The 24,921-nt window shown below is 48.8% G+C and overlaps 2 protein-coding genes and 1 long non-coding RNA gene across 16 annotated transcripts in view; 1 reads left to right on the forward strand and 2 right to left on the reverse strand.

Annotated features, from left to right (window-relative positions):
* Nucleotides 1–2,203: 2,203 nt before the first annotated feature.
* On the reverse strand, nucleotides 2,204–22,234 carry DNAJB12 (DnaJ heat shock protein family (Hsp40) member B12). 6 transcript variants are annotated; one of them, XR_003991597.1, is made up of 9 exons: nucleotides 22,071–22,234; nucleotides 18,039–18,213; nucleotides 16,520–16,665; nucleotides 13,219–13,404; nucleotides 11,138–11,217; nucleotides 9,910–10,019; nucleotides 6,692–6,864; nucleotides 4,596–5,721; nucleotides 2,204–4,191 (listed from the first exon to the last, which is right to left on the reverse strand). XR_003991597.1 is itself a non-coding variant. In XM_030487692.1 (9 exons), exons 1-8 carry the CDS (start codon nucleotides 22,201–22,203, stop codon nucleotides 5,600–5,602), a joined length of 1,125 nt encoding a protein of 374 aa, XP_030343552.1. In that variant the 5' UTR covers nucleotides 22,204–22,234; the 3' UTR covers nucleotides 2,204–4,191; nucleotides 5,576–5,599. The 6 variants fall into 6 exon arrangements, 4 of the variants coding, with proteins under 4 accessions (XP_030343552.1, XP_030343553.1, XP_030343551.1 ...); XR_003991596.1 differs by having other exon boundaries at nucleotides 4,297–5,721; XM_030487692.1 differs by having other exon boundaries at nucleotides 5,576–5,721.
* LOC115608609 lies at nucleotides 21,149–24,882 on the forward strand. Its single transcript, XR_003991598.1, has 2 exons — nucleotides 21,149–21,275; nucleotides 24,089–24,882. It is a non-coding gene; the product is annotated as an uncharacterized LOC115608609 (long non-coding RNA).
* Nucleotides 22,707–24,921, reverse strand: part of MICU1 (mitochondrial calcium uptake 1) — a 106,524-nt gene continuing 104,309 nt past the window's right edge. For all 9 annotated transcript variants that reach the window (XM_030487684.2, XM_030487688.2, XM_030487680.1 and 6 more), the window contains one exon: nucleotides 22,707–23,604. In XM_030487684.2, coding sequence (XP_030343544.1) covers nucleotides 23,444–23,604 — 161 coding nt within the window. In that variant the 3' untranslated portion in view covers nucleotides 22,707–23,443. The remainder of the gene's footprint in view (nucleotides 23,605–24,921) is intronic.

Raw genomic sequence — 24,921 nt, forward strand, 5'->3', positions numbered from 1 at the left:
GGTTTTTGGTTGGTTGGTTTTGTTGCTTGGTTTAGGTTTTTGGGTTTTCACTCTCCTGGGGACAAACAGTAACTTTTTGATGAAAATTTCCACCAAAAAAGTTGTTTTTGAGAAGGACAACTGACAGCTGGAGTGCTGGGAGATGAGGTTGCTCACCTATGTGAATACTGCCTTGAAGCAATCAGGGCAACAAGGAATGCCTGATGGATACAGCTGGAAATGTGCCTTTACAAACGCACAGTGTACGAAGGGGAGTGGGATGTTTTCCAAAGGGTGTCATGCCAGAGCATCCCCTCCCTCACGTGAGGGGCATCCCCGTGCTAGGGTCAGGCAGTGAGTGCCCTGAGGGGCTGCCCAGCACAAAACCAGCCACCAGAACAGCCCAGGAGCCACGGAGGGGCTGGAAAGGAAGCTCCGAACTCCAAGTTTTTTGGTGAAATTGTGAGAGAAGCAGGTTTTGGCTCCACCAGCACAGGGTGGAAGCAGCATGTGGTGAGAGATTTACAGCACAGTGACGGCAGCGACACCAGCGGCCCGGCTCAGGCCGTGCCGTCATCACCTCTGAGACATATTGTGTCTTGAATCTATATATATAGCTCTATAAATACTTGTATTTTTATGTATCGAGCTTCTAAGCACACGGAGGGGATGGCCCTGTGTCTCGCTCGTTCCCTGCCAGCCTTTCTGGGGGTGGGTGAGGGACTCTGCATCACATTCTTCTAAATCATTATTACAAGGAATAATCAAGGCTTTGCAGAAAATGCCAAGAGAAGGAAAAATAATGTGGAGTGACAGCATCTTTGTTGGGGAGTGCCCAGCAAATCCCTCCATGCGGGTCCATATGCCCCCGAAATGCCCCGTGGTCACAGCCCCAGCCATGATTGATGGCAGGTGAAGCTTTGCTTCTATTTATAGCAAAATGGCCTTTCTGTGACAAGTTTGGGGCGATCTCAAGGTCCCTGGGATTTGGCAGCTCCCTGGAAAGTGCCAGGAGCTTCCAGTGAGGCTGTATTTAGCATCTCCCAGTGCGGAGGGCAGGCAGAGGGATATTTTGGGACCAGGGAGGCGGTGATGGGGCTATTTGTGGCACCGGCCTCGGCCCCGGGAGCCCAGGTGCTGTCATGGTGTTGGGGAAAGTGAGATTTTTGGGACATCAGCAGCAATAAGGCAAATGAGGATTTAGATCCCTGGGTAATGCTAAACCTTCTTGTTTTGCTGCCCAAAATGATGGGGGTCAGAAGCAGGGTTCCCTTCACTCCTTACTTTTGGGAAGAGGATGCTCCTGGGGCACCTGCCTTCCCCTGCTGCCTCCCGCCTTTGGCAGCCACTCCAATTAGAAGCTTGGGCTAATGAGCTGCCAAACAGGGAAGGGGCTGATGGGCAGCCCAAATTCCCCCACCTTTGGTGAGTGGGGAGGGACCAGCACACTGAAAGTGCAGAGCATCTCCCATTGATCTGGGATGGGAATGACCCAAAGTCCAGAAAAGCACCCCAGAAACTTAGACATGGATGCACCCGATTATGGAATTAAAGAAAGTGAATGGGGCAGGGTCTGTGCCGGTGGCACCGGGGCTTTGCTGGGAGCTGTGTTGGTTCATGCCAGACTCTCCCAGCTGGCACGGGCACTGCGAGAGGCCGGCAGGGCTGGCTCACTGCTGCTGCTGGGAACGCAGCGCCGAGGGGAAATGGAAGCGATGTGACCTCTGTCTCTGAGAGGAGGGAAAAAATGGGAAAGAGGGAGAAAACCCAACCTAAAACCTCCAGCCCTTTGATGTGTGGGGCTAGGGAGGAGGGCGGGAGCACCAGAGGGGTCAGGCCTGCCACATGTGCTGTGAGAAAAGCCTTTTGCTGCCCCAGGGAGGGGGATGTGGTAAGAGAGGACCCATTTGGGAGCACAGACCCCAAATCTGACCCTGAGCATTTTGGGCCAGCAGCTGGCAGTTTCTGAGGCACTGTGGTCGGGAAGCACATCTAAGCCAGCATTTCCGTCCAGGACAAAGGCAGACCGAGCCTTCCTGCCCACCGCCCTCCCCAGACCTGTCCAGAGCTGGAGCTCTCAGCCGCTGGGGCTTGCCGGGACAGCAGAGACACCAAATCCCATTCACTGAACACCTGTGTGGATGCAACAAAGGTGGTGTGAAGGAGGAGCTGTAAAACCGGAGCTGGCTGGGGCAAGGATCCACAGGACACCAACACAGCTGGAGCCTTTCACATTATAAACATTTATTTATAGATGTACAATTGTATAATTAATTCTAAATAGAGAGATAGAGCCGCTGTGAGCATCCGTTAGGATCTACGCCTTCTGGCTCATTATTATCCATTGGTATCTACTTGGAAAAATATAATCAAAAGGGTTTGGTGGGCAGGCTCTGGGCAAGGAATGCTGTTGTGCAAGACATTCAGCACCTTCTGTCAACGTGTTTCTTGTTTCACCCCCTCCTCACAATCTCTTTGTGCTGGCTAGCCTGTGCCTCCAGTAAAAGCTATCTCCAAATGCCATTCAACTTCCATCCAATTCCAACCAAAGGTAGAAGAATCGTTAAAAAAACCCAACAAAACAACCAAGGAACCCCAACCCTTTAAAATCAGGTCCAAGTAATGGTGGCTGTGGGGGGATAAGGCTTGCAGCTAACAGGTGGGCCAGTATTTTGCAAAATAAATAAATGGCTGAAGACAGAGCACGTGGGTTCCTAACGACAAAGAAACAAAACCACCCTACCTCTCACCTCTTCCAGCCCCTGCCATCCCACCCAGGAGCTGCCGTGCTTCTGACTCATTCCCCTAAGCGGGTCGGGGGACGGCTCTCACTGGAAATGTCTTTAGACAAAAACTAACTGCAGAGTGTCAAGAGAAAGAATCCAGTTTATCCCATAGAAGGTAGCTCGGCTCGTGCCAGCTTTGATTTGAAGAGATGGTTCCTAACCTCGAGCACCCTCCCGCCACCCTTATGCCAGTCCTGCCCGGCGGTGATGGAGCACGAGGTGCGCTGCAGAGCTCAGGGCGGTCTGAGGAGAGCTCCAGCGCACCCGCTGATCTCCCCCAGCAACACTTCTTTCAACAGAAGCAATAGGAAGCTCTGTTTCTTATGAATTAGCAGTATTTTACAGGTCTCTTCTAGGAAACATTAGAGATAGATAGGGTGTCAAGGCCACGGCCACATTGCAAACAGGAATGCTGGTGGGTGAGGAACCCCAAGTGTAGGGCAGACCAGAAACAACCCCAACAAAGGGAGGCGGCTTGTGGAAAGCCCTCTTTACAGAACGAATGCTGCACGCTGATTACGAGGCAAAATCAAAGCAGACTCTGCAAAAAAAGAAGTTACGTGCACAAATAAACCCAACGACTCATGAGCAAAACCCATCCAGGACAATCCTTCCTGCCACCGAGTGCAACGCCGGGGCTCAGCTGACCTGCTGCAGCTTCTGCCAACGCGGCAGAACCACACCATGAATCTGGACAGCTTCCCCCATTTCTCTGTTACCCCCTACAGAGCGGAATTCCTTTTATTAAAACCCAAAAGGCAGGTATTGACATCCTAAGGTGCAGAATGCTGCTGTCCTCCAGAAAGCAAAATACAGTAACTGAAAAGTGATTCTTGTTTTAGTGTGTCAGGCAGGAAAGCGCTGCAGAACGAGACACCCTGGGAAGAGACTTCCCGCTTCCCTGTTTACCAAACCGTGCAGGAAACAAAATAATTTAATCATCCAACCCCTGCATAGTTTAAAAGTACAACATATATACAGCTATAAATTAATTCTAAATAGATTATATTTTTTTTTCCTTTTTTTTAGAGTTTTATCACCAAATCGTCCAACTCCTCTCTCCATCGGCAGTGACCAGCGTGGTCGCGAAGGGCATCCTTCAGCTTCATGGCTTCTGCAGTCAGTTTGTGGGTTTTTACACTCTACGTGTCTGTTCTCAGGCATGTGGGATCCCAGGAGCAACAAGACTGTTGCACACTAGTGGTGTCAGAAGGGAAGAAGGAACATGGGCAGCTTGATTTCCTGTCCTCATCGCTGCCCCAGACGTAGGTCGAACGGCAGAGGCAGGCAGAGAGAAGAAAGGGGGCAGTTGTGCGTTGCTAATTCTCCAATTCCATTTATAAGATAAGGTTTGATTCTTTTAAACAGCAAGTCTGTCACCTCGACTCAGTGCACTTCACCAAAAGTCTTCAGGCATTTTAAGAGTCTGGGGACAAAAGCGGTAGCGGTGTCAGCCTCCCGACAAGCGCACGTCGCCGTACCTCCCTGTTCCTTCCCCCCACATTACAGGCAGCAGCCTTTTTAATCGCACTGTTTCAGCCCGCAGCGGGCCCTCTGCCTAAGAGCAGCTCTCTTTTCAGACCACAGGTACAGAGAGGCAATTGAAGAAAAGCAGGTAATTAATGCTGGTCTGTCGTGAAAGAAGAGGCGCCGTTATCAAAACAGGAGAGTGGGTGTATCAAGATAAGAATGGCTCCAAAAACAGGATACACCCAAAAAAAGGCCGAACGTGACCCAGAGGATTTGCTTTAGAGGCCAAACTTTCAGGCGCACTCCCTTTGCCAAGGAAAACAAAAACCAAACAAAACCTCCCCTGCTAAACCTCCTTACTTGTGCCTACAAATCAAGCAGCTAGATGTCCGACATCTTCAAGAGGTCTTCGCAAGCCTAAATGTTGTCTGTAAAACTAACGCTTGGGGCAAGCTTCACCTCTGATTTATTTTCTATAGAAACCCTGTTCTCCAATAACTTTGCGGTAGGAGGGGCCTGGGTGTTTTACAGCCATCCCAGCACTATATCTGGTAGGTGAGATCACTCAGATAATTAAGCAGAAAAAGGACTCCAAAATGCATGCCAATATTTTCATTATTTTGGTGCAGTTCTCCTGTGACCCAGCACACCTGGTCTCACACGTGCTCCCTGGGCTCGCCTTAATCCAAGCTCTCTAACCCCTGAGTCTTCCAGGCTCCCCCTCAGCTGTTTCTACTCTGATTCCCAGTTTAACACAGTAAGTTACTTCTACCGCCTGCTGTGAACTCTGGCCATTTGCTTTGTTCTCCTTGAGTGCCATGGGAAGGCAACAGGAGGGGCAAGGAACATCTGTTTGGTAGGAGCGCATTCCCTGTCATCATATTGCTTCAAGTGCCAGGGGACGACAGCTTTTTCAGTAAGACAGACAATAAAGCAACCAAAAAAGGGTTCATTAGAACATGGCAGCTGGCTGCCATGGCCAGTAAAAAGCTCCCAACCAGCCGAGGCGCGCATGGCTGCTCTATCGAAAGCACAGTTGACAAGACCTCAGCTGCATCGCCAACAAGGCCGGGGCTTTTGCTCTGTTCCTAGAGACCCAACACTGCCAGTGCCAGAGAAAACAGGGAGCTTGGAGAGAGCCGACATGCAAACTAACAAAATCAATTTCCCAATTAACGAGTGTATGCTTGACAGTGGGGGGTGCTTCCCCCCATGACGCGTGTGCATCCAGAGGAGACTCATGAGGATCTGTGTCTCAAACAGAGATTTAAGTAAGTATTAAAAGCACTATTGTGCTCTGCTCTGCTGCCAGGGGAAGCGTCACCAGCTCGTACTTAGACCTCTGCTGAGCGGGCAGGCGGTGACTATCCATGCAGGGAGGCTTGAACGTCTGACAGTCTGCTACAGCTGGGGGTGCCCATCCTCTGTGCTCGCTGGTACAGATCCGAGTCTCCAAAGTAGCGTGCCCGGTACAACAAGCCTTCCTCTGCAAAGGGAAAAGCCCGGCATTATGAACACGATGTGGAAGGAGAACCCCCCCGCCAGGCCACATCCCACCATGGGCTCTGCTGGAAACAGGAGGCAACTCACGTTTTTCAAGGCAAGAACAGGATGAGGCCGAGGAAATGCCCTGTGCCCTTTAGGACAGGATGGGCGTAAGCTAACATATGCTGACAGTTCATCCATGCCAGGGAAAACCTTAGGAACCTGACAGAACCTGCCTCTAGTCCCAGGAGGCTGATGAGGCAGCCTACATAATGGTTACCCCAGCAGAAGAAACTTAGAGGGTCAAAGCTTCATGCATTGGCCTCATGTGGCACTACCTGGGGCTCTAACAGCCTCTCCTGCATCCCAGGCACTCAAACCCTACCCTGGCCACTGCTCCAAGAGCTGTGATCATCACCTGCTGGGAACGGCCAGGTAGAGAAGTCAGGTCATCCCTGGGACTTGGCAAAAAGTTTGCTGCCCTTGGCACACTGTGCTGCCTGGCCAGATCACTTCTCATGCTGCCTGCCTGGGTGGCTGTCCCTCCAGACCCTGCATGCCGTCAGCAGCATGCAACGCAATGTCAGTGCTGCCACCACAGCCTTCTGAACAGGGATAGGATGTGGGATGGAGAACTCCATGGACTTTTAGACGTAGTCCTCAAACAACTACAATATTACACAGAGCTATCAGAGCCCTCCTGAAAATCAGATGGCTGCAACCTTCCCCCTCCAGAACCTCGGGGCACAACTCTTGTCTGACCAGTTCTACAGCAGCATTAAAAAACAAACCCCCCACATACTGGATTTGTCACGAAGTCGCAGAGTGAAAAAAAAAGCCAAGAACACAGGAAATGTGCTCGCACCGTGTTAAAGTATAACTTTAGCATAACTCAGTCCCCAGTTAGATCTTTCCAAAGCTGACCTCATGCAGCAGCCAAGACCCTCCACTCCTGACCCCACGCTACTCACTCTGCTGCTTCTCTTTCCAGCAGTTATTTCGAAGGTTTGCAATGTAGTCGTCCTCCACGCTCTTTTCAACATTTTTCAGGTTCGTGCCCGTGTACTCGTCTGCAAAGTTCTCAGATACGTAGTAGCTGACTTTCAAGTGCTCTGTCACTCTCCTGTGTATGTGACCCACAGACCTAGTTCAGGGAGAAGAGGCAGAACAGTGTAGGACATGCTTCAAGGGCAGAGCAAAAGCTCCCAGCAATTTATAATGCACAACGTGCCATGATAGCAGAACAGTGAAAACATACATCACTCCTGTGCATCCATGGACTTGAAGGTTTGGAAAGGAGAAGCATTTCTGGTGGAAATGAAATGCCAACACAGGGAGGGAAAACCTGCCAGGCCTCTAGCTAGGTAAGCAGAGCTCTGAATACAGACATAACTCTGAGGCAGATTGCCCAAGGCGTAACCCCACTTAAAATAAAGTGTTCACTAGAATTTTCAGCACTAATTAAATCTCTCTGCAATTTCCTTGCTGATGACACCATCATCTGTTTTTGGCAGTGAGCCCCAAGGATGGTTACAAAGCTTGGAGGCTGATGCTTGTGCAGTGCAGGGTGGGAGCAGCCGGCGAGGCAGAGCGGCGCCTGTGCAGAGGAGCAGGGCAGCGCCAAGGTGAGGGCAGAGCAGGGGCTGCTGTCACAGCTCCCCACAACCTCCCCTCTGCCAAGTTGAACCCAGTCCCCTCTGCTAAGATATCTGCTAACCCCAAGAGCGTCAGCTTCCTTTACCACATCACATGCTGCAATGAACACTGTGGCTGCAAGAACAAAATTAGACCCGCTCTGCACCCAACCTGCACCAACTAGTACAGAAAGCACTTTCTAGAAGGAAATCTCTTCTTACCCTACCCCCATGGATTTGCATTTCAGACAAAGCCCTGTACATGTTTTCCCCGACACTTCAGCAAACCTAGAGATACTCACTAGGGTGTGTTTGCAAGCTGTAACACAGGACCTGTGCCCAAATGCTGGATTCATAAGGAACAGCTCCATCTGGAGATGTGCCCAAAGTTTCCCATAATAAATACCAGCTGGCTGCTGCATTAAAAGCGAGCCTGATTCTTAAGCCAGGTATAAACATTAACTCATCCAGCTCGCCCTTCAGTCTGTTATCAGGGTTTACAGGAGTGATTCAAAGACTCCTGCACGTTTCATCAAGGTCCAGCACTCGCAGACGAGTGGTGGGTAACTGGATAGACTGAACATGACCAAAAGGCTTTACTGGCATTCTTCGAGAGAAAGGCTAATGCAACTCCAGCAGTGCCTGCTGGCAGAGACACAGTCTGGAAGCAGCTCAGCTCACTATTTCACCTGTCCAGGCAGGGCCACAAGCTCTCCCAAAGTCCATATGCTGCTTCTGTATAACGATGAACTACGGAGGCTACAAAGCGTGCCCTCAAAGGAGGAGTACTTAAGCTCGCAGAGCTTCAGCAGCATGCTTGAGTGTAAAGCATCAAAATAAGGGCAGGACCTGGTTCAAGAAACCTGCCACCTGAAGTGAGACATGCAATTAAGCCATGCAAATTCGATGAGGTGTTACTGAAGAGCAGGGTGGCACACTCAGGCCCACAGCCAGAGAGGCCTTTCAGCAGAAGGCTAGTTTTTGGAAGAGATTTACAAAGGTACTCAAGTGACAAATGGCTCTTTAGGACTCTACCTTTCTCAGTGACAGCTTCACTGTCAAGAAGTGGCATTAAAATCTCTGTGTGCCGTTGAAACCTCACCCGGTTTAAAAGCTTCTCGCCTCCTGCTCACCGAGTTCAGTGCAGCAAGCTCCAGCTGTCTGCTGAACACCAGCCAAGCTCAGCGCTTCCCTTTAGCAGAGGCAGCGGAAGGGCTGCCTGCGCGGCTGAGTGAGCGAGCAGCACCGCCTGCCGGCACAGCGCGCCTTTTGCTCCAGAGCTCATTCCATTTGAAGTGCCCTGGTCACTCAGGAAGCATGATGGGACATCTGGATCAGCTCTTTTGCTGCTCATGTCCAAATCCAAACTTGGAAATTGGTTTGCTTGCTGCTACCTGAGCACGCAGACACAGGGACACCACAGGGAACAGGGAACAAAGCAGCAGAGAAGCAGCTGGGACTCAGGGATGGCTTTCCTCTGACAAGGCTGGAAGCAAATCCCTGCCCACTTAAAAGCTGTCCTCCACTGAACGTCTTCTTGCTCCACAAACCACCTCTTCACCAGTATAAAACAAACTGCTATACATATATACATGCTTAATTTGCAGTCCTAATATCAACTGCACAAATCACATCTCAATATTCTTTAGCTTCTCAGAATAACCCTTAACTGTGCCCTCTTAAAAACTGCTCCACCTTTCGGCTCCAAGCCTAAAGGTCATAGTCTTTACCTTGCACCCAAAAGCTAAGCTGCGATTTATAGTATTTAACGTCATCAATGGCAAACTTTGTCACCTCTGAAACTAAACAGGGACCACTGGCTGTAACCAAGTCTACCCTCTTTAAATATATGTAAGGAACTTCCACTGAAAATACATTAAGCTTTTGTCAAGAATGATGCAAGCAGCCAGCAATCAAGCCTGGTTTCCCATTCCTTGTTGGCACTGCAAAGTGAGTAAGAGTAGACTCACTTCATTGTCAGCCAAGTGAGCAGATCAGGGCATTTCCACAGGACTTAGAATGAAACAGCTTAAAAAATAGGGGATTTCTCTGGGAGTGTCTTTTACTCTACATGAGTGTCTTTTATTCCTTCTTTTCCTCTACTGCCCTAAACTGATGATTTCACAAAGAACAGATCTAGCTTTTTTTTTTTCACACCCCATCTCAATTCATTCTGCATATGGGATCTCAGTGCTTAGCTACAGTCTCTCAAAGTCATTTCATCTGCCCCTTTCTAGGACAGACACACCCAGCTATGGGTATGGGCTGCAGAAGGTCCCTGTCAAAGAACATCCTCCCTTAGGCAAGTGAGCACCCTACAATGTTCTGTACACCTTCCATCTCAAGACCTGTTTGAGAACGAGGAGGCCTTCACTGATGTGTGAGACATCTGGCAACAAGAGCAACCGTGTGATGAGATAAAGCTAAAAAAACCCCAACCCCCCCAAAAGACAGGAAAACCAGACAGCCTTGATCCCTACCCCATCACACCACCCTGCCCTCCAGAGCCCAACACCCTCCCCAGCTAGGTAAGTTTTAGAGTAATGGGTACTAACGGCCTATGGCTCAAACTGTAGGGTGGGCTGGAGACCATCATCTGGCTGAGAGCAGACACAATGATCAGGATGAGGATAGGCATCAGCTGGACAAACAACCCAAGGCCACCCTGAAGGAACAGAAACACACAGTGGAGTGCCATCTGTACACTTGTACACAAGGATCCCATAGCATCACCCTCTCTCCCTCCCAGTCTAAGACAACCTTGATTCTCCTGCTTTTCACAGGCATTCGGCATAGGAGGCACTCCAAAATAACTCAGGGGAACTCGGCAGCCCACAGTTCCCACCCAGGAAGGGAAGTGTGACTCTGAAGGTCCAAACCCACTGTCCCTTCTCCGGATGTGACAAAGGGCAGAGGGGACTGGCAGGGGCAATGAGTGAATTTCAAAAGCCTCATGCCCATATTTTATTTTCCTAGAGCACGTGTTTTCTGTCCTGCTTGTGCTAGTGAGCAGAACCTTCTCCCCGCTTCAGTGTCAATTGAAAGTAATTCCCCCTGTACCTCACCTCTGGAGCCACCTCCATTCCAGCAGAGTACACTTTCCCCTTTAAGCTTGAGAAAAAATATTCAGGGAGTTTTTGTTGTTTGTTTGTTGTTTGTTTTTAAATATAATTGGCTATCCCCAGAAAACAGTAATCTTCAATATATAACACTGATTTCTTAACCAGTAAGTCCCTCATTCTCACTTCTCTAGACCAGACAGCTTGGAGTGCTGGAGATAAACTTAGATTTTCTGTGATGGGAAAACATAAAAATAGCTCATGCTATAAAGTGCCTTCCTTGGTTAATTAAGCATCACAGATTAAAACACCCCATCTTCAATACTAGAATAAAAGGCAGAAGGAGCCACAAGCATCCATATTATCTGAAAAGTTCATTTACCCTTTGAAATTTCAGAATTAAATCAGAAAAGAAGTGCTTAGTCTGTGGTAAAGACAGATACACTTTACTGGTACCACCATTCAAGGCAGCGCTGTTTCAAGACACACCAGCGTTTTCCCCACTGGATGACAGCTATGAGAGTCCGGGAGAACCACCAGCAGTAAATTAAACTGCAACTTGGTGTAAATTCTGAAAGCAGCTCACTTCCCATGACTCCAGCTTTCTATTCAGGGGGGTGGAAGCAAGCAGGACTGTTTCACAAGATAGCCACACCAACTAGCTCGCACTTCATGTGTCAGAAAAACCTTTAGACTCTCAGCCCCCCGCCTGTTCTCCACTTACGTCACCCTGATGTTCTCGTCTGTCCTGCCTCTGATGGTAGGTATATCGCATCCTGCCGTTGCTGTACACGTGAACGTTACCTATGGGCAAAAGAGAGGGGTTACACAGAAGTCAGAGATGGTGCTGGCTGGCCAGGAAGGAACCACAAAAGGTGTCCATGTTCTATGTCAGCCTCACCAATAAAAACACAGCAGAAAAAGGTAGACAGGGTGCTGGCAATAGCAAATTCAGGAATTTTAACTTTGAACATTGTTGAAAAGGCTTGACCTGTTTCTTTGGTTCGGGCCACACTCAGCAAAGAAAAAAGAGATTGTAAAGGAATCCATGCTGTGCTCACACTTAGATCTGGTCTGCCATTACCACCACTCTCAGTTCAGCTTCCTTTACATAGCCAGCAGCATGCCAGCCAGTTCAGAGCTGGAAGGAACACACCACATCTGCCTGGATGGGCTGCTTCAAGGCTGGAACTGGGATGTCTCAGTGAAGTGATTTGGCAGATCTGGGCTATTCCTGAGATCCCTGCATATATACCAATGCACAAGGTGCACATCCATGGTTTCAGTCAGCAGGCCACATGGTCAAAGCCCCTGACTCAAGCCACTCCATCATGCTGCCCTAACAGAGATGGCAGGAGCTTTAGCATGAAGCAGATGCAGGGTCCCACAGGAGACTGACCTAAGAATGCATACAAAAAAAATTCTGTTCATCACCGGAAGCCAACGTTTACAAAATGAGCTATATAAGCCACTGCTGAAGAAGAAGTATTTCTAAGGTGTACTAAGCAGATATGTCTGAAGGGGAACTGGTGGTGGGCAGAGAGATCCATCTATAGGATTTTGTAGCATCATATGAAAATTTCAGGTTGGAAGTGATCTCAAGAGGTCCAACCTCCTGCTTAAAGCAGGGTCAGCTCTGTAGAGAGAATATCTTGTACAAGCTTCCTCACTTTTAATTGAATTTACTTTAGATTAAAACCAATTACAAAAAGAAATAATTTTGGTAGTTCTTCCACCCTAAAACCAGAGCTCTTCCATGTCTAGTTTTAAATGTCAAATCTGAAAAGGGAGACCAGCTGAGAAAGCAGTCCTGAATCCTCTTGGGGCAGTGAGGAAAGGGAAAAAAAGACTGAGCTAAAAGAGCAACCTCCTGCTTTCAAACTGGAGTAGCTTTACCTCTCTGACAGACAGAACACGAATGTCGCAAAAGGCTTCAAGATGCCTTTTCAAGTACGTGACATTAGTCTGTTAATTCTTACATACCAGCTAGGAAAGAGCTACCAGAGTAAATTTTCTCAACTGAAACAAAAATATTTGTCTTTCCAAGTTGGTCCACAGAGGTCAAATAACCACTGCCTCCACTGCCAGTCAAAGATGACTAGAGCAAATACAAGGGAGTCTTATAAAATACACTTATCCTTGTATTAAATCTGTCTTTTTGATTGGAACTGATCAAGTGAAGGAACAGTCAATCGGTTCTTCCCTGCTCCCCAAACCATGATCAGCACTGTGGATAGACAGGATACAAATTTAATTTTCAATTCAAGAGGTTTAAATTAAGCTCTAGGAATAACACTTTCCTCTTTTTCATGGGACAAAGTGGAAAGAAGGAAGTGGCACTGATCTCGGAGAAACTGCTTCAGCTGCATGGCAGAGCAGATACAGATCAAGAACAAGGCCCAGGCATTACCATAGTTTGTTCTGATGAGAAGATTTAACTTCTGAAACCACCAGGCAGAAAAGCTTTCTTCAAAATGGGATTATTTTTACAACTAGCCTTAAAACAAGCCATTTTTTGTTCTAACATTCAACCCAATCTAGTAACAGCTGACATCATTGCCAACATGCAAACAAATACCTCAAGTTGCGAAGAAGTCCAGCTCTGATAGTATTACCTGCTGGCTGCTGAGTTCTCCATGGACTCATATGAACAACTTAGAAAACTCTGGGTGTTTAGGTCATGTGTGAAGGAGAACTTTCATCAAACTCAAGCAATCCTTGCACTGCCATACAAATCACTACTGCATTGTTGCTCTGTCAAAAGGATTGGGTCCCATTCAAGAGATTAAGGTTTAATGTGCTTACTAGAAGAAAAACCACCACCAAAAAACATGTTGAAGAGGTCCTCGGGGGAGATGTCTGCCTCAAACCCGCGATGGAAGTCTGAGTGACTGTGTCCATGCCGAGCTGGGTTGAGTTTCTCGTCTCCAAACTGGTCATATTGCTTCCTCTTCTCTGGGTTGCTCAATACTGCGTACGCATTACCAATGGCTGAAATATTGACAATAAGGAAGCAATTAGCTTCTTTCTCCTACAGATAATGCAGTTAGCCCTGCAAACTGCCAGGACTTGCTGTTCTCATTACACAAATGAGATTCTCAACTACCCATATCTTTTCAACAGGCTACTTCAGTGGCAGAGCACTTGCATCTGGCACGCTCCTCTGGCAAACACAGACAGAAGGAAACCACAACAAGAGACTCAATTAAAAAAGTCTTAATTAATTCAAATGAAGAAGTTATGATATGACTGGTATAAATTTGGTATATGTCCCTAGAGAAACCTTCTCAGATGAATGAAACTGCGAATTGCAAAGGAAATACTGGTAGCAGAGCACCTACACATTTGACTTAAACTTTGAACAACTAATGCCCAAATCCTTCAGCTGTAAGCAACTGTATACGAAAATAAAATTTCAGTTGACAAATTTTATTCAGAAGTGGCACTAAGGGAATTTAATGTCATAGCCTAAAACCAGAACAGCAAAGAATTTAAATAAGGGCTAGATCACTGAAAGAGAGTTTTAAGATCTCCCATAAAAGCTAGTAAGAAAACATTGGCTAGAAGTTGTGTCCATCAACTATGAATTTCAGAATTTCCAGATACCAAAAATAAGGTGCATAATTACAAGGACTGTTAGTGCCTGTGATGGCAGAAATGTCCTGGAACTAAAGCCCCGCCAGTTCCCCAGGTCACTCTCCTTCCAGCCTCAGCATGTTTGAGCCTTTCTACCAGAATGTCTGCTGCCACCCTCCTATTTCTGTACTCCTCTGTCAACACGTTCCAGCTTACCACTTCCCCTCTGTACCAACCTACCCAAGAGCCTCCCTACGTGACTTCAGAGCCTATCCTCTCTCCTCCCTGTGTCGCAAGGAGGCAAAAATATTCATGACAGTAGTTGCCTGGTGTATGAAAGGCAGGGGCAGAAGTGATAGAAAAGGGAGTACATGCCCTTTGGAGGAGATTAACTCCGAGATCCAACATTTTGCTGGTAGTCAGATCGAGGTGTACGGTTTCTTCTTAGACTAGAGATTTGGAGTGTGGAGGATGTAATGTCAGTACACTTGTTCTCCTTCTTGGTTATAATTACTCCACGCAGAGCAAACACTTCTACAAACAGGCAATGAAGCTGGATGACAAGGACTGTCTCCCAGCATATTAGCTTATTCTTCCAAACTGTGCTATGAAAGCTATGAAAATGGAGCGGTTCAGGGTTTTGTTCGTTGTCTTTCTGCTGACAAAGCCCAGGAAACATCTCATTTCAGATCAAGATTTTAGCTCAAAGTAGCGAGTTTCAATTCTTTTTGCAGTATGAGCCAAAGGTAGCGATGCAGATCTGCCAGAAGACAGACTGCAGCTAACTGCAACGATAGACTGAGACAAGGTCTCAGGACAAGCCTTAACACTTTATCAGCTGTCACTGGGAAGACGAACGCCAATACTTCAGATAATACATCAACGTAAGAAAAGATTAACTAAAATCCTCATAGCAGTGCACATTTCCCCCTTCACCCTCTGGAACCAAACAGCTGGACTTCAGTGAGCCCTGCAAACTAGGAGCTCAGCTCAGGGGCTGAAAGATGGGGGAAGCAACGAGGCAAGGCTTGGAGGAGAGATAACCTGAGAGCCGATAGCTCTGCAGTGGAGGATAAAGGGCACCTTGCTTAACGCACGACTTCTGGCACGTAACTCTTATCACAGCGTTCGGCAAACATCATTATTTAAGATTACAGGTGAAGAAACCTGCCTTTCGCCACTTAGCAAGGATCGAAGGATAAACTATCCAACAGCGGCTTACTGCACATGTGGCGTAGACAGATGTCTGCAGATGCTCACTCTTTAATCTGTCCCCCATACTAAAACAGGTTCTCCCAAGTAGCTGGGGGTCAGCTCATTATTTGCTAACAGCAACACACTTATCAGTTAGGGATTTAAGTCTTAAAAGTCTTGAACAAACCTTACATAAGACTTTTACTGCTGAATTCATGTCTACTAGAAGCATACCCGAATACTGTATCAATACACTCACACCAGGCTAACCTTGCTCCCTGCTCCAGCAGAAGTCTCATGCATTTCACTCCCAAGATGGACAGAATCAGATGTTACTATTTATGTGTCTTTACATTGCAAACACAGTGCTGTACAACTGGCATCAAGAAGTTCTGCATTTAGCAAAACTGTAATAAATCAAACTTCCACAGTTTGCAAAGGAAAATAGGGTTATATGTTCCAAGCAATAGCAATTCTCTTGGAAAATTACTCCACTTTTAAGGTATCTTTTTACGCAGAAACATCCCTGCTGCATCTGTAGAGAGGCCCTGAGAACTGGGCTCTTCTCAGCAGAACTGAAGCTCCTGGTGACCCTTTTTGAGTTCTGACTGGGCTCAGTTGTATGGCTGATGCAGCTTCACCTTAAAAATTTTCACCTGAGGCTTCTATCCACCAACTCCATCTGCGGCTTTTCAGAATGGTCAGGTTCTGAGTGCTTGCTTAGAAACCTGAAGGCTTACTGGCTGCCTGAAATTCTCAATGAGTGGAAGAGTCTAAACAAAAGTTCTAAAGAAGGTGAGTTTCCTGCCATTGGGCCTCCCCAACAATGTTTCTCTTGAGGGACTCAGGAACCCAACAGCTGCCTCTAGTACTGAACAATTCAGTGGGTCTCTGCTGGATTTGTCGGTAGACAGGGGCGCACCCCAGCACCTTCTCCGTGCTGGACGGCTGCAGGACTTAGAACTTCTCCCTGGTGGGTGAATGATCCTGCATCTCTGCAGAGAAGATGATGGTTAACATCCCGAGGGAATTTCCTTCTGAGCAGGGTGGCAGGAGGATGAAGCAACATACAGGAAGGGCTGCTAGGAGAAAAGGAAGGAAGGCTCCTCGTTGTCCAACTAGCACAAGTGAATCCTACTTGGGCCCACCTGTGCTTATTATTTTAAGCTTATACTTTGTTCGTAATACAACCAGCTCAGAAGAGAGACAATTTTACGAAGAGCTTTATTTCACTCTACCTGGCTTGTGAGGTTGTTTTTAAGAGTCTTTGCGACCCCAACTCAGCACCATTGGCCGATAGATGAGGGCAAATCACGAAGCTGGAAATGTTCTTTACCTTTAAATGCCTCTGTAGCCCCTGGTGCATGGTTCTTATCTGGGTGAAACTTCAGTGCAAGTTTCCGGTAAGCCTTTTTCAGGTCCTCATCAGAAGCTTCTCTGTTTACTCCCAGAATTTCATAGTAATCTTTGCATTGCTTTACCCTGCCAGCGGAGAAAGGAAAAAACACGGACAGTTAGTTTCAGCTGTGAAAAGCACTTTGCATTGCATATATCAACTCTGCAACATCTCACACATCGCAGTTTCAATCAATGTTGTTCAGTGAACTCTGGTTTACTCAGCTCTAATTCCTCACAGGGTGAGCCAACTTTTTTCACCAACTCAACTCCCGCTGTGCCTGCATTACTAGCACACAAACACTCTCACCGAACAAGCCAAGCCAGTAGAGGTAGAAGGGCCTCTCCTCAGGCAATGATATCACCCACAGAGGAATGTGATTGGCAAATAAGCTTCAGATTCATCATGCTCACGTTTTGGAAGCTATCTGGGATTGGCAGGGCAGGATCTGATGGATAGCTGGGCTATTGGTTCCCTCCCCCCCCCCATCTCCTCATACTCAGTTAATTCACAGACCCAAAAATAACATCAGCTGAATACTAGATGAAGAAAGAGGGAGCTGCCCAGGCCTGTGTGCGCAGCCAGTTTGTTCTGGCTACACTCACAGCCTAGCGATGGTTTCTCCTTCTCACATGACTTTGATGAGACAGAAACAGCTTGCTGGGGTTTTGGGGAAATGGATGATGTAACAAGCATCTCCATAAGCCCATTAGCCACAGTGGCTCTTGTGCAATTCAGGCGATGTCCATAACCTTAAACAAAGTTTACCCAGTGACTGTGCCTGCAGTTCAGTCCTTCAACTTCCAGTATTTTCAAATGGTAGAGAAGAATAAAGAATGGCTTGAAACAGGGTTTGGAAAACAGATGACTGGCTAAACATGCCCTGGGACTTTCCAGCAGGAGCTTTAGAAGTCTATCATGCTAATAGAGTGAAGCATCCTGCAGCAGACTTCTAGTTTATTGGGCTCTAGGAACAGAGTATCATCAGGAGAGAGAAAGAGGAATATGCCCTGTCACTTGCTACTAGACCAAAGCTTAGAGCAGGAGGGCTACCTTCTGCAAGCATGTACATTGACTTCCACCTACAGGATCTCAGGAGCAGATGGGATTTTCACAGCATTACTGAATAACACTAAAGCAAACATTAACGTGAAGTCCATGAGATGAACGCATCCAAAATGCCTCTTTGGACCTCAGCCAGGAAGAGGCGTACATGCTTACAGCTCAAGCCCTCGTGCATGCCTTTGGGGGAGAATCTTGTCCCTCATAGACCCAACCCAGCTGCCTCCCAGGGCTGGTGTAGCTATAAATCCTCCTAGTATGCTTTTAACACCCAGCCAGCTAAAACCCACTCAATATGGTTCAAAGCTGAAATCTTTAAACACTGTGGGAAACAGAACGGTATCACACGACCAACTCAAACAAACTGCAGGTTGAAGGCACGGAGCTGTGCACGCACCTCTTCACTGCATCCACCTGGTCCTGAGTGTAGCCCTTGGGGGCCTCCCCACCAGCCTCCCCGTTAGCCGATGGGAAGTTCCCGCTCATTTTCTTGAACTGAGGGTTTGTGGACTCCCTGGACTGGGACTGGCCATTGGCTGATTGCTCGTTCTTGTTGAGTGATTCAAGCAGAACTGAAACAACAAAAAGATGACAAGAAAAAGTTAAGAGACCACTAAGTTTAATCTGCCCTCCCAACTCTCCCATAAAGAGAACCCTCTTCATCTCTGCCACCACTCTAAGGCGCCCCATCCTTCACCCAAAAGTCCCTTACCTTTTCATCCAAGGAACCCTTGGATGGAGCTCCTGCTGCTTCTTGCCCAGATGTGGGGGCTACTGCTGAATATATTGCCTCCTTCTCCCACCACAAACAACCTCCACCAAAACCTCAGGCCTACCCAGATGGACAGTCCGGGAGCCACAATGGACTTGCATTGTGGTGCATCCTTGTCCTCTTTTTTCCTTACGTCTCTCCTTAACAGTGAAGCATTTCCACATTTGTTCTCTAGCATATTATAAAGCATGTTATTCTTCTATATCTCCGGCCTTTTAGAATCTACTGTGCTGGGTAAATTATGTGACAATGCCGTATCTTTAGAGAGCTTAGAAAATAATACTGTGGGATGCCAGTCACATGGGACACTCTTTCAGGGATGGAACTGCAGAACCACTGAGTGCTGGCAGCACGACAGACCCGTAACACACGAGTCAGAAGGGTGCTTCGTTCTCTTGTCCTATCTTACTTACGTATCCAGTGTGTGTAGAAGCTGTGAAAACCATCTTCACTCTCAACTACCAAATACCAGTTGCATAAATTCAGTTTCCCTTTTCTTAAGTGGGGTGCCCATGTGTATTCAGTAAACTGCTGCGGAGCATCACCTCCTTGCAAAGCTCAGACACTGTCCTCCATCATTTTAGCCAAGAGGGGACAAACATTCAGGCTTGGCCTAACCGCACAGGTGACAACACTGTGAAACCAAGTGAGACTCCTCCAAGCACAGAAATGTCTTACCATTACGCATTTCCCTGGCAGCTGGATGGCACCATCTTTTTAAACTATTTTTGTCTTTTTTTTTCACCAAATATCAGATTGACCTCTTCATGCCTGTAGTTTCTGAAGTTTATATACTGCATCCCATCAAAAAGAATAGGTGCATGTTTAATAATATGATTAAAACCAAACGTTATTTACAAAGGCATCAGTAACTTGACAAGCTTGCAGTCCTTTATCCCGGAGCCTAGAGCTGAGAAGGACGTTTCATCTCCTCCAGCAGATTGTGCGCTACAGACCTTGCACTATGGGGGTATTATGTTCTTTATGCAAGTGCAAACAACACTTGCAGGCCAAGAGATGAGCCCAGATATCCTATCTGCCCCACAGAGCTTGTAGGGGCAAGAAAAAATGCTCAGTAATCCAACAACCAATACGGGCAATTGTTACAAGACAGAGGATAAAAATGGCAGCAGGCAGTAACTCATGGAATGAGCTTTTGAGCTTGGGGACTTCACGGATTTCAGCTTTCAGAAAAATAAATCCTTCCTTGGCTCATATTTACACCACTACAATGCTCACAAAACCATAGCATTTGCTTTTCTTCCTTCCAAACCTGGAGCAAACTGCCATTTACTTTTAAACGTTGCTTTGCGAGGCCGTCCCTCCATCCACCCCACTCTTGCTGTTTTGGGATCAGTTCCCTACAGCTTGCCAAGAGATTTTTGGTAATGTAGTTCCCCAGAACAACCACAGAAGTCCACATATGGCCACAGTTCAGTCCTGTTTTGCTCTACAGCCCCAATCCTACTGCGTCTACATCCCAAAGCCACGCTGGTCCTCTGTGGAATCACAGCACAGCAGAAATTCATAAACTACTGAAGCAGAGACTACTCTGAATTAGTTTTCAGTTCTGCCACCTCAGCTCCCCACCAGATACATGCTGTGGGTCACTTTTCCTTGATTATTAGTCAGCATTTGTTCAACTTCTGTTAATTTTTCCAAAATTCCCACTTTCAGGTGACCAGCGTGACTTTGTGTCCCACGCTGCGCCAGCATAGGTGGTTTTTGCTGACATCCCCTTGCAAAACCCTCTGCTGATCCTGTGATGACACCTGTAGGACCCAGCCAGGGTCAGAGTCTGAAGCGCCGGCTGTGCAAGGTCCACATGGCAGATCGTTGCCAAACCCAGTGTAACTCCTGAGAAAGAGAAGAAATTTCCCAGGGGCACACGGACTGACAACAGTGTAACTGTGGGATCTTTGGCAACATTTCCCAACTATACACCCAAAGTGCACGGGCAAGCAACCGCAGGACATCAAGCGAAGGGTCCTTGGACAGCAGCTCACACAGTTGCACCAGCCCCTTGGTTGGGTCTGGCCACAAATTAGCACAGTGTATTTAACATTAACCTGCCCTGCTGTTGCCCTTTCCTCTGCTTTCCTTCCCTATGCTCCTCTTCTCCAACAGTACATACCCCACCTTTGATTCCAGCTGATCCAGGCTGGATTTGCCCAGGGTTAGGGCAAACCATGACGGCTTTACACTGCAAAATGGTGCTTGCTGTCATCCAGATCTGCTTTTCTGGTGCATGCCCTAGCAGAGCTCCTCAGGAAGAACAATGCTGGTCAGGGTGGGCTTTTCTGTGTGGTATGCCATGCTTTTTCCTCCAAAAGTCACTTTTCCTACCCAGTAGTTTCACAAAAGTATAAACTCTGAATGAAAGGAAAACCACACCACACATACAACAACCTGACGCACTATGTTTGAGGGAATGGGAAGAGGCCTTGTGCAACAGGAAAAGCCTTGGGCTCTCTACAGGGCAGAAAAGCTGCAAAACACAGCTGAAGACCGAAAACTCAGGTAAGGTCTGTCAAAGTAAAAAAACCCCATAATAATAATAAAAAATCCATAGCCCTTTGCATAAATTTCTGCAATGTACGAACGCATGGAGAAAGAATTGTGTTTGGCTGCTTCTGCAAACCACTTCCCAGTTGCTTTTCTGACGTATCAGTTATGTATGCCGCAAAGCTTCCAGGAAATTAGTTGGTTCCTCAAAACCCATAGAACTGGCAGAAGGTCTTCAAGGAGGAAGATGGGGGTTTTTATGTGTGCTGAAATGAACTGCAGTAGCTGCGCTGTGGTAATCGATGGGTAATTGAAACGAGAAGCCACACTTGCTGAGCAGAAGAGCCGGGACACCAGGTAACGCTGGAGCACATAAGCTCAAACAAGGCCAGTCTGCGTGAGACCGCTGCCCGCTGCTCCTGGGGCTGAGGTGCTCGAGGAGGGCATCCTCCTGCAGGGCCAGCGCAGCTGCACCCCTGAGGGACGGAGGTGAGGGCAACCCAAGTGTGAGGAGAGGGGAGGAAGGAGAGGGGGAAGGAGAGGGGCTTTCTGCAGCCCCACAGAGAACTTCCTTCCCCCTCCCCAAGCACCCCCCCCCCCCGCGACATCCTCGCAGCGACGCTCCCACGAGTGGCCATGACCTCGGGTCGCGGGCACAAAAGCAGCGAGCTCGTCGGGAGGAACTAAAGCCACCGAGCTCTGCTCGTAGCGTGCCTCCTCCCGCCCTCCCCTCTGGACGGACACCCCCCTCGCACCCCCACGCCCGCCCTGCTGAACGACAAGGGCCGAGGGGCGGCGGGGGGCGGCCGCGGGGCAGCCCACGCCGCCGGTAGCAGGCTGTCTGCGGCAGGGAGCAGCGCCGGGGCGCAGTGACGGCCCCTTCCCTGGGGCTGGGGCACACACCCCCCCCCCGGGCCGCCACACTCCCCTCCAGCCCCTCGCGGCGCCGGGCCCGCCCGCCGCAGAGCCCTCTGGGAGCCGCCGCGCACCCACCGCCCCCCCGCGGCGGACTCGTCTACCCGGCGTGCCCCACGCATCCACCCGCCGGCGCAGGCGCGGTGCGGGTGAGAGGTCAGGCGCGGCGGCGGCGGCGCAGGCCCAGCTCCGCCGGGCCCCCCGCGGCTCCCCCCCAGTAACCCCCCGGGCTCTCACCGCGGACCCGCGGCGAGGGGTACAAGCGCTGCGCCTTCTCCAGGAAGCGGCGGGCCTTGTCGGGCTGGTTGGCCTTGGCGGCGGCCAGCGCGATGCCGATGCACCGCTCCGCCTCGTCCCTGTTCGACTCCATGGCGGCGGCGGCGGCAGCCGGGCGGGTAGGGAGGGGGGGGAAGGGGACGGGGCCGCGCGCGGCCTGATGGCGTCATCACCGCCCGGTGTCATTGGGGCGGGGCCGGGCCCCGCCGTCGGTGCCCGGCGCCACCACAGCTCGCGTAGGGGAGGCGGCCCCGGCGCCGCGCTCCCGGAGGGGGGCGAGTGGTGTCGGGACGGGTGACGGTTCCGTGGAGGGTTGCGGGGAGCAGGCGGGACGGGGGCAGGACAACCGGCGCTGCAGGCAGGGTGGGCAAAACCTGCCGCCAAACACTCGTCCCTGTAGCGTGACAGTGCAGGGAACACCACCTGAACGGAGCGCTACCGGAGAGTAGAGGGAACACTCCAGCGCTGGCCTTTCCAGCGCTGGCTCCTGGGCTTTGGCTTGCCACCTCTGGAAAGTCATGGTTTTTTAATCCCCGTTCCAAACACCCCATCTCCGGTGACTTGCCACCATCCTTAGCTGAAGACAGGAATCAGTCAAAAGAGACAAGCCACAAGTCGTGTTGTGAGCAACATCTTTACACGATACTTTACAGAGAGGAAAACACTTGGCAGATAACATCTTTCAGCCTGTTACAGAACAATTCCCCTCGGAGAAGGATCCCCTGCCGGCAGCAGGCTGCTTATGCAAGGCAGGATGGGTGGGAGAGCCAGTTGGTCCACTGCCTTTAACTGCTCTTACACCAGGGGCAGCACCTTGGCTCAGGCAGCCCTTCTGCAGATGCATCTGTCCTGTCCCCCCCTCCCCAAAAGCCTGGAGGAGCACAGGGCATTCAGCCAACCAAAATCCTGGGGTGGCTCTCACCACCTGGCTGCTCCAGCCTCTGCTCCTAGGTCCCGCTGCTAAGGAATCTCATGGCTTCCTTCTTACGAGCGATTTAAGAATTAAAATGAACCCCATGCCATTTTGTAATAACATTAAACAAGTGATTTGCAGCCCCATGAGCCTGCTCCATGCCCAGCTGTGCAGGCAAGGCACATCACAAAGCAGAGGTGGTGACACTAAGAAAAGTCCTTTTCTTTTTCCTGAGAGAGGGGAACATCAGCGGCAAGCAGAAGCTGCAAATACAACAGGCTTTGATTTGTAACTTTGATTTACAGAAATCTCCTGTTATGAACAGCCTGGGCTCGCCAGAGCCCGCTGCCACCCTGCAGGTGTCTGCAGGCAGTAGTGGCAGGGCTGAGACAGGGGAGCTGGGTGCTCCCCTCTGCCCCTGCTAGTGCTTGGGCATGGCAAAGTCCCACGCTGTCTCCTGGGCACATTTCCACATCGCCCGCATGAGTCGCGTGAAGCCCATGTCCTTGGGCTTCTCCAAGCCTCTCATAAGGCGCTGCTTCATTATGGCAACAAATTCCTTGTTGCTCAGCTCACCGTTCCCTGTGAGAAGAAGAAAAAATTAGAAACACTAAACCCCACCACCAACCTCCTCCCTGCATGCACTAACTTTAAAGGGCAGCAGCCACAAGTATAATTTCTTGCAGAGACTGAAATCGTGTTTGGCTTCAATCTCTCAAAATATCCTGCTAAGCACAGGTTGCTGACCCACATCAGCATGCCATGTCTTGCAGGGCCCAGAGTGCTGGGGCTTGAAGACACAAAAGCAAATGCAAAGCAAATGCCCATGCACCCACAGGGAACATTCTGCTTTAAGTGGTTTAGGAAATTACAGGAGCACAGGGTAACAGCGCAGATTTTTCTTAATGGAGTAGAAGGAAAGAGTCATTAAAGTAGTCTAGTGAGGATATTGAGAATTACGTCAACTAATTTTATGTTAAAAATAAGATTATAGTAAATTGGGGCAAATTTTATTCCGTAGTTGCTTAACCACCAATAAATTAAAACCTCTGGGATTTTTATTTAGGGCACTGGCTGATCAGAGGAGACAGCAGCACACCACGGTGCAAACGACAGCCTGACGCCTGTCTGCTGCGGGGCTGATGCCTCCTGCCACTATGCCACATGTACCCTGTTGCCTGTTCTGCTCCCCTGCCTATGGCGCACAGCTGATAGCACTGATTTTAGCTTCTGGGGAGCAGCACAGGAAAGCAACCCACCTTTGGGAACAGAAGAAATATGAGGGACATCAGCCCTGAAGAAACAAACAGTGTCATCAGTTCCCCAGATTAGAGGAGAGAGAACCTCTCTGGCTGATATGGGGAATCACATCATTATATTTCATGAACAAGTTGCTTCATTTGAAAGCGTTTTTCCTGCCTTACATCTGAGTGCAAATCTGGGCAGCAAAATTCCAGCAAAATATCAAGGGGTGAGTAAAATTCCCTCCAGTGCTGCAGGTTTTTGACGCATGCATGCTAATGTCTATAAACATTGACAAAGTGAAAACACATAAGGGAGGTCTGTGCCTGCTTTTCCACTTGATTCCTTCCTTGCAGGGACTCCTCTGGCAACCACAGTCTTTCTCCCCAAAGGTTTGCTATCAAAATATTTAGCAGATTCTCTTATGAGATGAGAATCTTTGGTTCACTCTAATTTCTAGCCTCATCATCTGGCTTGAGGATTGTGTCAGAAAGCAGCACTGAAGCAACGAGAAAAATAAAACAAGAGATGCAACCTTCGAAAGGTGCAAAGCAGCAGGTGAGGCTGAAACCCAGAGGGACAACAAAGAATAAAATAAAGATTTTTTAAAAAAGCTAATATTTATATCAGAATGCAAAAATCTGTCTATTTATGTAT

The sequence above is a fragment of the Strigops habroptila genome, chromosome 5 (assembly GCF_004027225.2).
Source record: "Strigops habroptila isolate Jane chromosome 5, bStrHab1.2.pri, whole genome shotgun sequence".
Classification (NCBI taxonomy): Eukaryota; Metazoa; Chordata; class Aves; order Psittaciformes; family Psittacidae; genus Strigops; species Strigops habroptila.

What these genes read in the sequence shown, in the direction of transcription:
- DNAJB12 (XM_030487692.1), bottom strand. Translation starts at nt 22,203, where the DNA reads ATGGAGTCGAACAGGGACGAGGCGGAGCGGTGCATCGGCATCGCGCTG. An exon ending in CCCCTCGCCGCGGGTCCGCG is followed by an intron (nt 18,214 to 22,070) that starts GTGAGAGCCCGG and finishes TTGTTGTTTCAG; the next exon opens with TTCTGCTTGAATCACTCAAC. An exon ending in TACAGTTTGAGCCATAGGCC is followed by an intron (nt 6,865 to 9,909) that starts GTTAGTACCCAT and finishes TCCCTGAACTAG; the next exon opens with GTCTGTGGGTCACATACACA.